Source organism: Mustelus asterias, chromosome 14 (assembly GCF_964213995.1).
Source record: "Mustelus asterias chromosome 14, sMusAst1.hap1.1, whole genome shotgun sequence".
In the NCBI taxonomy this organism is placed as follows: Eukaryota; Metazoa; Chordata; class Chondrichthyes; order Carcharhiniformes; family Triakidae; genus Mustelus; species Mustelus asterias.
Window position 1 is genome coordinate 102,947,104 of NC_135814.1, and position 17,292 is coordinate 102,964,395.

The 17,292-nt window shown below is 47.5% G+C and overlaps 1 protein-coding gene across 4 annotated transcripts in view; it reads left to right on the top strand.

Annotated features, from left to right (window-relative positions):
• nbeal1 (neurobeachin-like 1) overlaps window positions 1-17,292 on the top strand; it is a 277,142-nt gene that overhangs the window by 146,368 nt on the left and 113,482 nt on the right. For all 4 annotated transcript variants that reach the window (XM_078228982.1, XM_078228984.1, XM_078228983.1 and 1 more), the window contains 3 exons: window positions 8,114-8,197; window positions 9,745-9,843; window positions 12,691-13,271. In XM_078228982.1, coding sequence (XP_078085108.1) covers window positions 8,114-8,197; window positions 9,745-9,843; window positions 12,691-13,271 — 764 coding nt within the window. The remainder of the gene's footprint in view (window positions 1-8,113; window positions 8,198-9,744; window positions 9,844-12,690; window positions 13,272-17,292) is intronic.

Consider the following 17,292-nt stretch of genomic DNA (forward strand, 5'->3'; position numbering starts at 1 on the left):
ACTTGGTGACCATTCATAGCACAAGTCGGGGACTGCCCCAATTCTCCCCTCCCCATCCCACAGTCACTTTAATAGGATGGAGGAAAAACAATTCAGGTCGTTAAAAAGCTTTGAATAATAATCTTTTTGGGATAGTCACCAGTCCTTCAACAGACGGCTACCAGGGTGGCACAGTGGTTAACACTGCTGCCTCACAGCGCCAGGGGCCTGGGTTCGATTCCCGGCTTGGGTCACTGTCTGTGTGGAGTTTGCACATTCTCCCCGTGTCTGCGTGGGTTTCCTCCGGGTGCTCCGGTTTCCTCCCACAGTCTGAAAGAAGTGCTGGTTAGGGTGCATTGACCCGAACAGGCGCCAAAGTGTGGCGACTAGGGGAATTTCGCAGTAACTTCATTGCAGTGTTAATGTAAGCCTTACTTGTGACTAATAAATAAACTATTTTACTTTTATTTTTTACCAAGTGTCGATTTGAGCTCTCGCCAGGCAAACGCTGGGGTAGCGGGAACCCTCCACACTTGGCCCAGCAACTCATTGGGAAATCAGCTGCAGAGCGGGAGGGATGCATGGGAAATCTGGCAAAGTGGGAGGCTTGGAAACATGGCGGAAGAAAGGCAGGCGGTCCCTAGTGGTGCCGACCGGGCTCCGCCAGTCGGGGATTCCCCACGCCAGGTGCAAGGGCTGTCAGTGGAGCCATCTTGGTCATGGGTTCTGGTTCCCGACTAAACCATTCCTGGTTGCAAAGCAGCCAGAGTCTGCTCGAGCAACAAGAGGATTGTTCATCAAAGCTTGAGTTAGCCAAATGGTGCTTTTAAAGCGCACGTCAAAGGATTTCTATGATTATATAAAAATAAATAAGAGCCATGAAGATCATTTGTTGGAGTCAAGCTCGAGTTTGAAATACCTGTTGTGAGGTGCTCCATTCTCCATTTGCTACTGTTCGTGTTAAATGGGTCAAAGCTTCCCAGAAATAGAAAAGAAATACATCTTATATCAATTAGATGTTTTGGAGCTTCTCCCATTCTAAAATCTCCCAAACCTTAGTTCGACATTAACAGTGTGAGCTGTGTTGACACTTTTTTCTAAAGAAGTGATAGGGCACACTTTAGACTTCTTGGGTTGAGGGGTGAACGAGGGGTGACTTGAACAGGCAAAAATACAAGGAAATGGACTATAAATCATCAGAAACAGAAAAGGTTCATCGGTTTACATGTCTCATTGCCACAGAGGGCTGTGGAGGCCAGGTCATTGAGTGTCTTTAAGATAGAGATAGGTTCTTGATCAGTAAGGGGATCAATTGAGAAGGCGGGAGAATGAGGATGAGAATCATATGACTCGATGGGCTGAATGGCCTAATTCTGCTCCTATATCTTATTGTCTGCTAATATCTCAGACTGGCAAAGCACAGAGAGAGGCCTTTCGAACCATTGAAAGAGCTGTCCTGTTAGTCTCCCCTTGTCACATTTACTTGAGAGTTCTGCAGTTTTTTTATTTCCTTTGTTAGTATGTGTACAATTCCCTTTAGAAAGCTACTAATGAATCCGCTTCCACCACCCTTGCAGGCAGTGCATTCCACGTCATCATAACACTAAGTGGGGGAAAAAAGATCTCCCCTTGCTCCTGGCTTTTTTGACTATTGTTTTAACTACGCGTCCTTCAATGCCTGCACTCCATGCCAGTGGAAGCAGTTCTGACCCTGTCTATTCTATCAAATTCCCTCATAATTTTGAACAGCTCCATCAGATGTCCCTCTTCTGCTGTAAGGCAAACAGTCCCGGCTCCTCCCCGCCCCGGCTCCTCCCCGCCCCGGCTCCTCCCCGTCCCAGCTCCTCCCCGCCCCGGCTCCTCCCCACCCCGGCTCCTCCCCGTCCCAGCTCCTCCCCGTCCCAGCTCCTCCACGCCCCGGCTTCTCCAGGGTACCAGTCTACCAAATTCCCTCTGCATCCTCTTGAAGGTCATGATGTGATTTTGAATGGGTGGGGCCCCCGGATTGAACATGGGTATTCCAGCTGAGGCCTGACCAATGATTTCTAAAGATTGAGCCTAAATTGACAATGTTGAACCTTATTTGACTGGTAGGCTTTATGTACCGTTATATATTTTTGTTATGCAGTGACTGTAATGTAGTCAAACATTGCTGTCACTCTGTTCAGCAGCATTCTACATGAATGGCCATTTAACCTTTTTATTTGGTGGTATCAGTTGAGGTTGGAGTGTTGGTCTGGAAACTGATTCCCTGTTTAACTTTGAACAGTGCTGTCTGTCGATGCTTAACATCCGCCTAATCTGGTAGTCAGGCCTTTTTTTCATGGAATTCACCTTTTTTTTATTCGTTCATGGTTGTGGCACCACTTGCTGCCCGTTCCTAATTGCCCTTGAACTGAGTGTCTCACTCTACCATCTCAGAGGGCAGTGGAGAGTCAACCACATTCATAGAATCCCTACAGTGCAGAAGGAGGCCATTCGGCCCATCAAGTCTGTACCGACCACAATCCCACCCAGGCCCTATTCCCGTAACCCCACCTATTTACCCTGCTAATCCCCCTGACACTAGGGTCAATTTAGCGTGGCCAACCAACTTAACCCATACATCTTTGGACTGTGGGAGGAAACCGGAGCACCCGGAGGAAACCCACGCAGACACGGGGAGAATGCTGTGGCTCTGGAGTCACATGTAGGCCAGACCAGGTAAGGACGGCAGATTTCCTTCCCTGAAAGAGCATTAGTGAACCAGATGGGTTTTTTCGACAATGGTTTCATGGTCATCAGTAGATTCTTAATTCCAGATATTTAATGCATTCAAATTTCACCATCTGCCGTGGTGGGTTTCGAACCCGGATCCCCAGAACATCACCCTGGGTTTCTGGAGCACTCGTCCCGTGACAATACCACTACAACACTGCCTCCCTGTGTCATGAAATTGAGGCCCAAAGATGTCACCCGCGGGCAGGTCTGTTCCCTGTGTGGTTGTGAAAGTATTTCAAACCCATGTGTGTGTAACAATGTAGTAAAGGCATTTAGTAAAGGCACATACTTCCCTCTTCAATCTGACCGTGAGTGTTATAAGTGCTAGTTAGCAGCGCTGGCACAGACCTCCAGGTTTGTCTTGCAAGAGGATGACATCATGTCTCCTGCTGTCTGAGAATATGTGCTGGACATCAATCAAAAGCAGACGTGAGTCATTTCTCCCGACTCTTGCTTTGTAGCAGTCAATCTCTTATATAACGCCGCTATCAAAACTGGCCCCAAACTACTTCCCCCTCCCAAATGAATCTGAAAACCGCTCTGTCCGCATCCTAATTGGCTGTTGAAGTGGTTTTATCGGCACGTCTAATCTTTCATCATTATTTACTTACTCCCTTTCTTCCCACACACACATCAGAAAAAAAAAAACAGTTTCAGGCAAAAGGGAATCATGTTAATTAGCTATCACTGCACTGAACTTGTCATTCTGCTTATTAGCCAATCAATTTTTATTTGTCATTTATGTTGTTAATATAACAGCCCTTGGACATTTACCCAGAGTTTGACTGGCCGCATTACTACGTGCTGTGGGTGTTGTAAATTTACTATCTAAATCCATACATAACACAGAGAAAAACAGTTCAGTTTAATCTCGGAACCTTTACACAGTGCAGAAGGAGGCCATTCGGCCCATCAAGTCTGCACTGGTTTGCTGAAAGAGCATTCTACCCGGTCCCACTCCCCTGCCGTATCCCCATAACCGTACACACTCCTCCTTTTCAGATAGCAATCCAATTCCCTTTGGAATACCTCCATCGAACCAGCCTCCACCACACTCTCAGGAAGTTGGGTCCCAACTCCAACCTCCCTCTGGGTGAAAAATGTTCCTCATATCAATTCCACTCATTTTATCCATTATTTTGAATCTGTGCCCTCCAGTTCCTGATGTACTCATGAAAGGGAACAGTTTCTCACTATTTACATTGTCGATACCCCTCAGGATCTTGAATATCTCTATCAAGTCGCCTCTCAGCCTCCAATCTATCCTCGTTGTTACTGTTCTTTATCCCTGGGATCATTCTTGTGAATCTCCTCTGTACGCTGTCCAGTGCCGTCACATCCTTCCTCAAGTATGGCGCCCAAAACTGGAACAGTCTCCAGATGGGGCCCAACTAGTGTCTTATATAAGTTGAACATGCCCTCCTGATTCTTGTAATCAATGCCCCTACTATCTACAAGATGCACTGCAGCAATTCACCAAAGATCCTTAGACAGCACCTTCCAAACCCATCTCAGACAAGGGCAGCAGATAAATGGGAACACCACCACTTGCAAGTTCCCCTCCAAGCCACTCACCATCCTGACTTGGAAATATATTGCCATTCCTTCGCAGTCGCTGGGTCAAATTCCCTCCCTAACGGCATTGTGGGTCAACCCACAGAACATGGACTGCAGTGATTCAAGAAGGCAGCTCACCACCACCTTCTCAAGGGCAACTAGGGATGGGCAACAAATGCTGGCCTAGCCAGCGATGCCCATGTTCCATGAATGAATTATTAAAAAAATAAAACCTAAGAACCCATGTGCTTTAACCGACCTAGGATACCATACACTGTATAAATGGGCCTTCATGCAAAGTTTGGGAGCATCCATAGCCATTCTTGCAAACTCCTAACTCAGAATAATAAGGGGACATGTGTGGAGGAGAGAGAGACTTTCTTTCTGACCTGCGTCACCCGATTATAAACCTATTTACAAATTGACAGTTGTGATGTTGTTGCTCTGAGGGCTCCTGCCTCGCTCCAAAGTTACAAGCCTTTTCTTATCTTTAGACTCAACTTCTCCAGCATTTTTCTGTCTGATCTCCCATCTTGCACACTCCATAAGCTGGAGCCAATCCAAAACTCTTATGCCTATATCCTAACTCACATCCTAATGTCTGATGACTTACACCAGCTCCCCTTCCCGCAGTGCCTCGATTCTCATCCTCATGTTTAAATTACTTTCATGCCTCATTCCTCACTACCTCTCTAACCTCCAGCCCGACAAGCCTCCTCTGTATCTCTCCTGCACCAGCTTCCAGTCAGCGGCTCCACCTTCTGCTCTGCACTTTGAAATTCCCTCCCTCAGCACCTTACCCCTCTCCCCTCTTCAAAAAACCCACCTCAAAGTCCACTGCGTTGACAAACCTCTGGTTGCCCCACCTAATATCTCCCCCCTTCTATTCAGTGTCCATTTGACTTCATAGATTACTTCTCTCTGAATCACCTTGGGGGTGCTTCTCAATATTGAAAACGCAGGTTTTTGTTTTAATTACCTTCTTGTCAAATGAGAAAAAAAGTAAGAACTGCAAGCCTTTTTAACCAGGCTTGACATTTAAAATGGATACTTCATAGCCCCTATTCAGTTCGCACGGTGGCACAGTGGTTAGCACTGCTGCCTCACAGCGCCAGGGACCCAGGTTCGATTCCTGGCTTGGGTCACTGTCTGTGTGGAGTTTGCACGTTCTCCCCGTGTCTGCGTGGGTTTCCTCCGGGTGCTCCGGTTTCCTCCCACGGTCTGAAAGACGTGCTGGTTAGGGTGCATCGGCCGTGCTAAATTCTCCCTCAGTGTGCCCGAACAGGCGCCGGAGTGTGGTGACTAGGGGATTTTCACAGTAACTTCATTGCAGTGTTAATGTAAGCCTACTTGTGACTATTAAAGAAATTTTAAACTGTGACTATAGGAGAGGCAAAATCCTTGAGTTCTCGAAAATTAAACATAAAAGCTGGCAAATTCCTTGAAGTTGTTGTTGAAAATTAAACATACAAACTGGCATGTGGCTTTTGATACTGGCATGGCATTTCCAAGCGGCTTTTAAAAAAAATGGTGTAGGGTTTACCCGTTGATTTCTCTGCTCTGTGGTGATGGGTGGGTATTTCTGTGATCAGTGAGGCTGAATGTTGTCTGGTGCCCAGGCAGATGTGTATGGCGTACTGCTGCTTGTCATTGGTGTTGCCACCTAGTACAGTGACCTGGTCTGGTGAGGAGGCGCAGCAACAACCTGGAGGTTACTGGGGGCGGGGGGGCGCGTGCTGCTGATCACTGACTTCTGAGGATCGCACAAACACTTAAGGCACCAAACGAACAAATACCAAATTCTGCAATGAGCTATGTTTCAGATTATCCAGCATATTTTTTTTTATTCATTCGTGGGACACGGGCGTCGCTGGCTGGGCCAGCATTTATTGCCCATCCCTAGTTGCCCTTGGAGGGCAGTTGAGAGTCAACCACATTGCTGTGGCTCTGGAGTCACATGTAGGCCAGACCGGGTAAGGATGGCAGATTTCCTTCCCTAAAGGACATTAGTGAACCAGATGGGTTTTCCGACAATGGTTTCATGGTCATCAGTAGATTCTTAATCCCAGATATTTTTTATTGAATTCAGATTCCACCATTTGGCGGGATTCGAACCCGGGTCCCCAGAACATTAGCTGAGTTTCTGGAATAATAGTCTAGCCATAATACCACTAGTTAAATGAACCATATAAATGCAAGTCTTTACTGTTGATGGCAATATCTATGTGGATGGGGATAGCAAAAGCACGATCTTCCTATGCTTTAATCTAATATAGATCGAATATCCACAGTGTCACAGTGGTTAGCACTGCTGCCTCACAGCGCCAGGGACCCGGGTTCGATTCCTGGCTTGGGTCACTGTCTGTGTGGAGTTTGCACATTCTCCCCGTGTCTGCGTGGGTTTCCTCCCACAGTCCAACGATGTGCGGGTTGTGTGGATTGGCCATGCTAAATTGCCCCTTAGTGTCAGGGAGACTAGCGAGGGTAAATGCATGTGGTTATGGGAATAGGGCCTGGGTGGGATTGTGGTCGGTGCATACTTGATGGGCCGAATGGCCTCCTTTTGCACTGTATGATTCTAAGTGTTTCTGCTGTCCTCAGAAATGTTTTACTTAATTTTGAATAAACTTTCACATTACCAATTGAAAGTGCAACTGTTTAGAACGAAATATTACTTCCAGATTAACAATTTCCCTGTTGACAGTGGCCTCTTGTGAGGGCCTGTCTGTGACACTAACACTAGCATGCAGGAAGCAAAGCAATTGGAAAAGAAAGAACTATTGTTATCCCAGTGTAACTGCAAAGTTGTGTATTTTTCCTCACTTGGCCTTCATTGCAAAGCTGACCATCACAACTATATGTGAGTAATGGGAGTGGGTGTGGCATGCCGCATAATGTTCTTGCTACAGGAGGTTGGTTGTAGGCTTGTCTTGTATGATTATGGGTATTGTCAAGACTTATCATTCCTTCTGGCTCTCCAAACGTTCTTCACATCTCCTTCAATTTGTCCGAAATGTCATTCAAATGTGGCGATAAATCTCTCTCCTTCCAAAACGAAGTAAACACCACAGTGTGAAGCTGGTGCCAGGGAGGAATTTAATGCTAAAGTTTCCGGTCTGTCTAGCACTGAAAGATTCCCTTGCTTTCCAAATCCTTTATTGGACTCCTCTTAAGCCCACCCTTGCTAAGGATGTGTTTGAACGATCCATCACATGATCCGACACCATACGGAGAGATTTTCTGTCCCTATTTTGGTTCTTTACATAATGTAAGTGGGCTTTCCCTCGGGCGAGAGGATCTGAACTGACAGTAACAGTAATGTCAACGCAGGGCGATTACTGCCCTAGGTTTTAATGTTGGCCCATGTATCAAAAAAGGCATTGAATTCTCAGCCACTGACATTCAATTCTGTGCTTTCACACTGAGGAAAGGAACAGGCCAAGAATTAATGCACTGCACTGGTAAAGTTTGGATCCGATCTATCTGGATATCTAAAACAAAATCCCAAAACTTACGGTGACTGATTTTGGTCACTAACGCCATCTGATTTTTCAGTAACCCACTCACTAACTGGCTCACTTCTACTCCCCATTCGTCGTGCTTGCATTTGGCGTTCCTCCACAGTACGACTTCAATGGTCATGTTCCACTTTTCAAAACGTTGGTGAATTGCTGGTTGGAAGACTCGAATGCCAAGTCTTGATTGTTGGTTCTAATCTTGATATTTCTATTTGGAGAGCAGGGAAGCAGTGAGTGCCCAACCCTCCTCTGGTCACGACCTGGCTAGTTGCCGTTTAATAGTCTAATTGGTGTTCTAGGTGTTTCAGGGTCGCCTGGATAGCCTCGCTGTGGCGACGATCCAAGCTTTGACTGCAGTGATGCACAAATCCCCAGCGGCGAAGGTAAGCTCAGTTTATAGTTTTAAATCTCAGATTCCTAATGACTTGAATTCTTAAAAAACACACTTTTTGCCCTCCTCCCAAAACCTTTGCACTCCAAAGATGTGCGGATTAGGTTGATTGGCCATGATAAGTTGACCCTTACTGTCAGGGGGTTAGAAAGGTAAATAATTACGGTTATGGGCATAGGGCCTGGGTGGGATTGTTATCGGTGCAGACTCGATGGGCCAAATGGCCTCCCCGGTGAGGGAATAAAGTATAAAATTTGTACTGTAGGGATTCTATGATTCTTCTCGGAAGAGCAGCACAGGATTTGTTTTCTGGTTGGAACTGGGGAGGGGAAGGACAATCGTTGAACAATAAAGGGCTAAAGGAGGCCATTCTGCCCATTCACAGCCTGTGCTGCCCCTTTGAATAGGATAGGGAATGCTAAGCCCTTGTCTGTTTCCTCCCCCCACAGAGGACTAAATTGTAACAACACAAAGATTGGGGGAACCAAAAGAGAAAATGCTGGAAAATCTCAACAGGTCTGGCAGCATCTGTGAGGAGGGAAAAGAGCTGACGTTTCAAGTCTGGATGACCCTTTGTCAGAACCCATCCACAGATGCTGCCAGACTCGCTGAGATTTTCCAGCGTTTTCTCTTCTGGTTTTAGATTCCAGCATCTGCAGTAATTTGCTTTTATCCAAAGACTGGGGGAGCTGCGGATAGTAAGGAGGATTGCCAGAGGATACAGCAGGATGTAGATAGGCTGGAGACTTGGGCGGAGAAATGGCAAATGGAATTTAATCCGGGCAAATGCGAGGTGATGCATTTTGGAAGGTCTACTGCAGGATGAATGTATACAGTAAATTGTAGAACCCTTAGAAGCAGAGCAATCTAGGTCCACAGTTCCCTGAAAGTGGCAACACAAGTGAACAAGGTGGTCAAAAAGGCATGCTTGCCTTCATCGGTGGGGGAATAAAGTATAACATTTAGAGAGGCTTCATGTGTCGACACAGGCTGGTGGGCCAAAGGGCCTGTTCCTCTGCTGTAATGTTCTTTTGTCCTTTGTTAAATGGAAGTGGACATCAGGGCTGGGGTGCATACCATTCCACATTGCAGTGCAAAGAGGCCTGGTCTTCGCACTCTTCTTAAGGAAGGAAAGCGAAGACTGAGGAATTGATGCTGCAAATCTATAACCTGTTGCTCCATAGCGTCGAGCTTTGGACTCAACGCTTCCGGATGAAAAAAAAACCCGGAAGTCCCTCCCTAACAACACTGTGGGTGAACCTGGACCACAGGAGCTGGTTCAGGCAGCTCACCACCACCTTCCCGTAGGCCATTAGGGATGGGCAATAACCCATGAAAGAATATTAAAATAAGCCTCTTGTTGCACTGATTACTGCCCCGCTCATTTCTGGGTGTCCTATTGAGGGCACCAAACAATGAGGGAGCTTTTTTTTCAAGTAGTGTAAAATAATTAAGAATGACTTTTTAATTCCAGTTAAATGTGTTTCATTTACCTTGCACTGAGTTGTTCCATGTTTCCTTTTTAAATGCTGAGTGCAGGAGGTGTTCAAAGAGCGTATTGGTTACACGCAGCTGTATGAAGTCCTGAAGACATTGGGCCAGCCATCACGGGACCTATTGAAAGAGCTGATGAACATGGTGAGGCTCAGTATTCAAATTTGTAAGACTTGTGAGTGGGTGGCGCCGTGGTTAGCACTGCTGCCTCACCACGCCAGGGACCCGGGTTCAATTCCCAGCTTGTCTGTGTTAAGTTTGCACCTTTTGCCCGTGTCTGCATGGATTTTCTCCGGGAGCTCCAGTTTCCTCCCACTGTCCAAAGATATGCAGGTTAAGTGGATTGGCCATGCTAAATTGCCCCTTAGTGTCCAAAGATGTGTAGGTTAGGTGGATTGGCCATGCTAAATTGCCCCTTAGTGTCCAAAGATGTGCGGGTTAGGTGGATTGGCTATGGTAAATTGCCCCTTCGTGTCCAAAGATGTGTAGGTTAGGTGGATTGGCCATGCTAAATTGCCCCTTAGTGTCCAAAGATGTGTGGGTTTGGTGGATTGGCCATGGTAAAAGGATAGGGTAAGTGGGTGGACCTGGGTAAGATGCTCTTTCGGAGAGTTGGTGCAGACTCAATGGAAATGGTCCCATTCTGCGCTATGGGAATTCTGTAGCTCTTTTACTAGTTAAACCCCTGTGTCCTCCATGTTATTGTATTGATTGTAATATGGGTTTTGGTGAAGGAAGCTCTCACAGAGTCTTCATGACTTCTGCTCACTTTTGCTGGTGGTTATATTTTTGGTGATGTTTGAGTTGCTTCTGATGTAACACCTCCCTTTTCATCTTCTCATAGAATCATAGAAACCCTACAGTGCAGAAGGAGGCCATTCGGCCCATCGAGTCTGCACCGACCACAATCCCACCCAGGCCCTACCCCCACATATTTACCCGCTAATCCCTCTAACCTACGCATCTCAGAACTCTAAGGGGCAATTTTTAACCTGGCCAATCAACCTAACCCGCACATCTTTGGACTGTGGGAGGAAACCGGAGCACCCGGAGGAAACCCACACAGACACGAGGAGAATGTGCAAACTCCACACACACAGTGACCCGAGCCGGGAATCGAACCCGGGACCCTGGAGCTGTGAAGCAGCAGTGCTAACCACTGTGCTACCGTGCCGCCACGGTATCTGCGGTATCTCCACACAGGTTCAAACCTGGAAATAGCTTCAAATCCCACCACAGCATCTGGTGGAATTTAAGCTCAGTAAATACAATCTGAAACTGAAAGCTAATCTCCGTAATGGTGACCACGAAACTGGCATTGTTGTAAAAGCCCATTTGGTTCACTGTGTCCTTTAGTGAGCGGAATTGTTGTACTTACCCGGTCTAGTCAACATGTGACCATTAACTGCCCTCTGAAACGGCCTGGCAGGCCACTGATTTCAAGGAAAATTGGGCTTCGCCAGCGATGCCCCGACATCCCACGAAAGACTGAAGGAAAAAATGGACAATCCTTCGATATGGAGGTTGTACATCAGCTCTATGGGGAGAAAAGCAATCGCTCCATCATGGCAGAAACCAGTGGCACCATTAAGATCCAAATTATCACCACCAATGTCGCAATGTACTGTACTCATTATAAAAATATAATGGGCATCTAGAAATCTTTCAGCTTTGCAGTGTCAATGAGAGAGATTAAATTGCCTGTGGTAAATTGCTTTGATTTTTGACTGAACACAAGAGCTCTTTGGGATTAGGCACTCTGTTATTTTAATTGGTATTGGAGCCTGTTGGTTGAAATGAAGCAATAACTGAACAACAGCCGAGTCTGAATAATGTGGGCCGCTTTTACCATCGCACTAATTTACTCAAGAAGCAGGTAGTTCGATCTCAGCAGGATTTAATCTTTTATGGATGGCAATTGATTCTGAGTGTCTCGGGCTGATGATACATTTCCCAGTGCCCTTCAGTTGTCATTCCTCTCTGTGTGGGGTGTTGTAAAACAGCACCACAGGAAAAAACATCTCTTTCAGTGCAACACCCCCCTCACCTTGCAATTAAGCACATGTTGTAAAGGAATTTCACTAGTTTAGGCTCTAATTTGGAACACGGGAAATGGGAGCAGGAGTAGGCCATTCGGCCCTTCGAGCCTGCTCAGCCATTCAATAAGATCATGGCTAATCATTTACCTCAACTCCACCATCCTGCACTATCCCCACGTTCCTTCATACCCAAACCTTGATTACATTGAATTAGAGGAGATGATGGCCTAGTGGAGTGGTAACCCAGAGACCCAGGCCATTGCTCAGAGGACCTGATGGTGGAATTTGAATTCAATAAAAATCTGGAAATAAAACTCCAATGATGACCATGAAACCATTGTCATAGAATCCCTACAGTGCAGAAAGAGGCCATTCGGCCCATCAAGTCTGCACCGACCACAATCCTACCCAGGTCCTATCCTCATAACCCCATGCATTTACCCCAGTTAGTCCCTCTGACACTGAAGGCCAATTTAGCATGGCCAATTTAGCATGGCCAATCCCCCTAACCTGCACATCTTTGGAGTGTGGGAGGAAACTGGAGCAGCCGGAGGAAACCCATGCAGACATATGGAAAACATGCAAACTCCACACAGACAGTGATCCAAGCCAGGAATGGAACCTGGATCCCTGGCGCTGTGAGACAGCAGTGCTAACCACTGCGCCACCGTGCTGCCCTGATTGCCGATTGTCGGAAAAACCCATCTGGTTCACTAATGTCCTTTAGGGAAGGAAATCTGCCGTCCTTACCCAGTCTGGCCTACGCGTGACTCCAGAGCCACAGCAATGTAGTTGATGCTTAACTGCCCTCTGAAATGGCCGAGCGGGACACTCAGTTCAAGGGTAATTAGGGATGGGAATAAATGCTGCCCCTGCCAGTGACACCCATGTCCCATAAATGAATAATAAAAAACAAGTACTGAGCATGTTGTGTGTTATTTTCTGCTTGCAGGCCATTGAAGGTGAACACACCTCTGTCGGAATGTTGGGAATCAGCAACGTCCAGCCCCTTCTGCTCCTCATCCAATGGCTTCCAGAGCTAGACTCCTTTGAGCTACAAATCTTTGTTTCTGATTGGCTGAAGAGGATATGCTGCATCAACCGTCAAAGCCGCACGTTCTGCGTCAACGCCAATATTGTGAGCCGGATCCTCGTGACATTGAACTACCACGCTAGACTACATCGTACCTCTGCGGAGAATCTGATTGGACTGCTGGGCTCTTTGGGCAGCCAGTCACTGAGCTCGGGAGAGCTCTTGCAGTTGATGAGGTTATTGAGGACAGACGATCCTAAACAGGCCCATCCCTATGTTGTCCCTGTGACGTGTGCAATACTGGGCATAGCCCGGAAACAGGGACTGGATAATGCACTACAGTACTTTAACCTATCCCACAGCATGGCAGGAATCATGGTGCCCACCATCCAGCGTTGGCCTGGCTATGCTTTTAGCTTCTACGCATGGTTGTGTCTTGATCAGGGACAAGAGGCCAGTGGAATCTTTGGGAAAGGAAGCAAGAGAAAGCAGCTGTACAGGTAGGACACAAACAACTCCTTTATCAAAATTGAACTGTTCTTACTCTTGTGGTTCAACTGGGCAGTACGGTGGACAGTGGTTAGCACTGCTGCCTCACAGCGCCAGGGACCCAGGTTCGATTCCGGCCTTGGTTGCCAGTCTGTGTGGAGTTTGCACATTCTCCCCGTGTCTGCGTGGGTTTCCTCCGGGTGCTCCGGTTTCCTCCCACTGTCCAAAGATGTGTAGGTTAGGTTGATTGGCCATGCTAAATTGCCCCTTAGTGTCCAAAGATGCGTAGGTTAGGTGGATTGGCTATGCTAAATTGCCCCTTAGTGTCAGGGAGATTAGCAGGGTAAATATGTGGGGTTATGGGGTTAGGGCCTGGGTGGGATTGTGGTCAGTGCAGGCTCAATGGGCTGAATGGCCTCATTCTGCACTGTAGGGATTCTATGATTCTCTGGTCCACACTTACATTGTGTAGTGGCCCAATCCCCCGCCCCAAAGTTATTGCTTACCATCCTATAGGAATGGACAGCTCGGACATACGTCTGTCACTCGGCCACCTGGATTGCCCAGGAGCCTGGAAGGATTGTGAGCCATTATGACACAGTATGAGGCCATTCAGCCTGTTGAGTTCATCACAACTCTCTCTAGCGAAATCCAGTCAGTTCCATTCCATCTCCCCCTCCCCCCACCATCTCCACTGCCTCTCCCGTAGTCATTTCCCTCAAGTGCCCAGATTTTCACTTTGGAAATTATTCATCATTTCCACTTCACTTGTAGGCAGTGTAGAATCATAGAACCCTACAGTGCAGAAGGAGGCCATTCTGTCCATCGAGTGCACCGACAACAATCCCACCCAGGCCTTATCCCTATAACCCCATGCATTTACCCTAGCTAGTCCCCCCTGACACGAAGGGGTGATTTAGCATGGCCAATCCACCAAACCCGCACATCTTTCGGACTGTGGGAGGAAACCGGAGCACCCGGAGGAAACCCATGCAGACACGGGGAGAACGTGCAGAGTCCTCCCAGACAGTGTCACCCAAGGCCGGAATTGAACCCGGGTCCCTGGCGCTGTGAGGGAGCAGTGCTAACCACTGTGTCACCGTGCCGCCCAAGGCAAGGCCTGTGGGCCAGTGGTGGCTCCCATCAACACGAAGGGTGGAATTTTCCCGTCGCGCCCTCCATGAGAATCATAGCGGGCAGGGCACGGACCATGCAAAGGTCCATTGACCTTGGGTGGGATTTTCCTGTTTTGGGGTGAGCGTGGCTGGAAAATCCTGCCCCAAGTGTGGCTCCCCAACTCTATCCGTCCATTTTCAGTAACCGCTTTATCCTCCAGGTAATGCCTGCAGGGCAGAAGGAGCCCTTTCGGCCCATTGAGGCTGCACCCACAACAGCCCCATCCAGACCCTAACCCCGTAACCCCCAAGCATTTACACTGCTAATCCCCCGACACGAAGAGGGGAATATCCCTGTGGTGAGCCAGAACACAACCCAACATTATGTTCCTTTCATTTTTTAACATTACACAATGTGTACCGGGCCTATCCAAAGTCAGCCGCCTTTACCCGTCACGTTGACGACGTGGTACACTATTTACCAATAAGTATATCTAAGTATGTGCATTGTACAGTAACAGTTAGTACCATAGCAACCTCCATAGAGTGAGTGTTCAACCACTGGGGTCGTGTTATGTTTTTGTCTGGCTCTCACTCACATCACAACTTTTCTGTGAAAGTGGCCCTTGTTTGAAAAATAGTGGCGATCACTGAGCTGCATTTTCTTCGTCCATGGGTACAGAAGAGCCAGACTCTAATTAACTGGGGCGGCACGGTGGCACAGTGGTTAGCACTGCTGCCTCACAGCGCCAGGGACCCGGGTTCGATTCTGGGTCACTGTCTATGTGGAGTCTGCACGTCCTCCCCGTGTCTGCGTGGGTTTCCTCCGGGTGCTCTGGTTTCCTCCCACAGCCCAAAGATGTGTGGGTTAGGTGAATTAACCATGCTATATTGACCCTTAGGATGGGATTTTTCCAGCTGCGCTTGCCCCAAAACCGGAAAATCCCCCCCCCCCCCCCCCCCAGGTCAATGGACGTTTGCATGACCTGCCCCCCCCACCAACGGGGATATTCCCCTCTTAGTGTCGGGGGATTAGCAGTGTAAATGCTTGGGGTTACGGGGATAGGGTCTGGATGGGGCTGTTGTGGGTGCAGCCTCGATGGGTCGAAAGGCCTCCTTCTGCCCTGTAGACATTACCTAACGCTGTCATAATCTTCTCGAGGGTAATTAGCCAGTGATGCCCATGTCCTACAAGAATAAAAATAGTCTTGTGCACCTTGATCAAACTGTTCTTCATTCTCCTTTGCTCCAAGGAGAACAACTTCAGCTGAAACTTCATTCCTGCCACTTGCTGTAAAATCCTAAGGGCATTTTTTAAAAAAGGTGTCTTTTTCCCCATTCTCTTTGAACTCTCTTGCTTGTTAGTTTTTAGAGATGATGGGGTGAGAGGAAAGCTGTTTTTACTGATGTAACCTCCAGCAGAGTTTGTAACCGTGCCTAAGCCACGTGGAGAAGTGCAGGAGTCAGAGTCTTGAGCCCTGATTCAATCCTGTGCCTGGTTTTATCTGGATTGAGTTTTGCTTCTTGCCGTGAATCTTGCTTATCTCTGGAGCAAAACTGGATTTTCGGTGAGGGAGACATGAGAGAAATCTCAGGTTATATGCTGCAGTTAGAATTTTAAAAGAATTTATTTATGGGATGTGGGGGCTAGGCCCGTGTTTATTGCCTATCCTTAATTGAGAAGGTGGTGGTGAGCTGCCTTCTTGAACCCGCTGCAGTCCATGTGGTGTAGGTACACCCACAGTGCTGTTAGGAAGGGAATTTCAGGATTTTGACCCAGTGACAGTGAAGGAACGGTCGATATATTTCCAAGTCAGGATGGCGAGTGGCTTGGAGGTGAAGCTCCATGATGACTGACATGTTGATTGATCAGTGGCGGGATTCTGGGGGAGAGCCAGTTGACAATAACTCATATTGTTCATGGGCTGTGAGCATCGCCGGCTAAGCCAGCATTTCTTTCCCACGCTTCAACTGAGTGTCTCACTCGGCCATTTCAAAGGGCAGTTGAGTCAAACACATTGCTGTGGCTCTGGAGTCACATGTAGGCCAGACTGGGTAAAGACGGCAGATTTCCTTCCCTGAAGATGGGTTTCAATGGTTTCACAGTCATCGTTAGACTTTTAATACCAGATTTTATTGGATTCAAATTTAACCATCATGGTGGGATTTGAACCTGGGCCCCCAGAGCATTACTCCTGGTTTTTGGATTACTAATCCTGGAGTCAATACCACTATGGAGGGCGGCACGGTGGCACAGTGGTTAGCACTGCTGCCTCACAGCACCAGGGACCCGGGTTCGATTCCCGGCTTGGGTCGCTGTCTGTGTGGAGTTTGCACGTTCTCCCCATGTCTGCGTGGGTTTCCTCCGGGTGCTCCGGTTTCCTCCCACAGTCTGAAAGGCGTGCTGGTTAGGTGCATTGGCTGTGCTAAATTCTCCCTCAGTGTACCCGAACAGGCGCCAGAGTGTGGCGACTAGGAGAATTTCACAGTAACCTCATTGCAATGTTGATGGAAGCCTACTTGTGACACTAATAAATAAACTTTATTTTACTTTACTCCGCCACTCGACCCTCCGAAGACATTTCTCAGAATGTCAGCCAGAGTCGGCACCACTATTCGGACACCCAGTTATTGGCAGCAGTTATGAACCACGGACTTTTGTTTAAATTACATTTCTGCCTCATTTTCTTAGAAGAACTGGACCAAGTTTTGCTTCTATTGTCACAAAATCCCAGTCACAATCCTCCATTCCACTCTTACCTTTCCTGTACTGAGGAGTCTAGAGTGTTCTCAACAAGTTCCTATACAATTGCAATAAAATTTCATAGCTGGTGTACTCCAATCCCCTTGCAATAAAGGCTAACATACCGCTTACTTTTCTAATTGCTCTCTGGATCTGCTTGTCACGTTTCTGTGA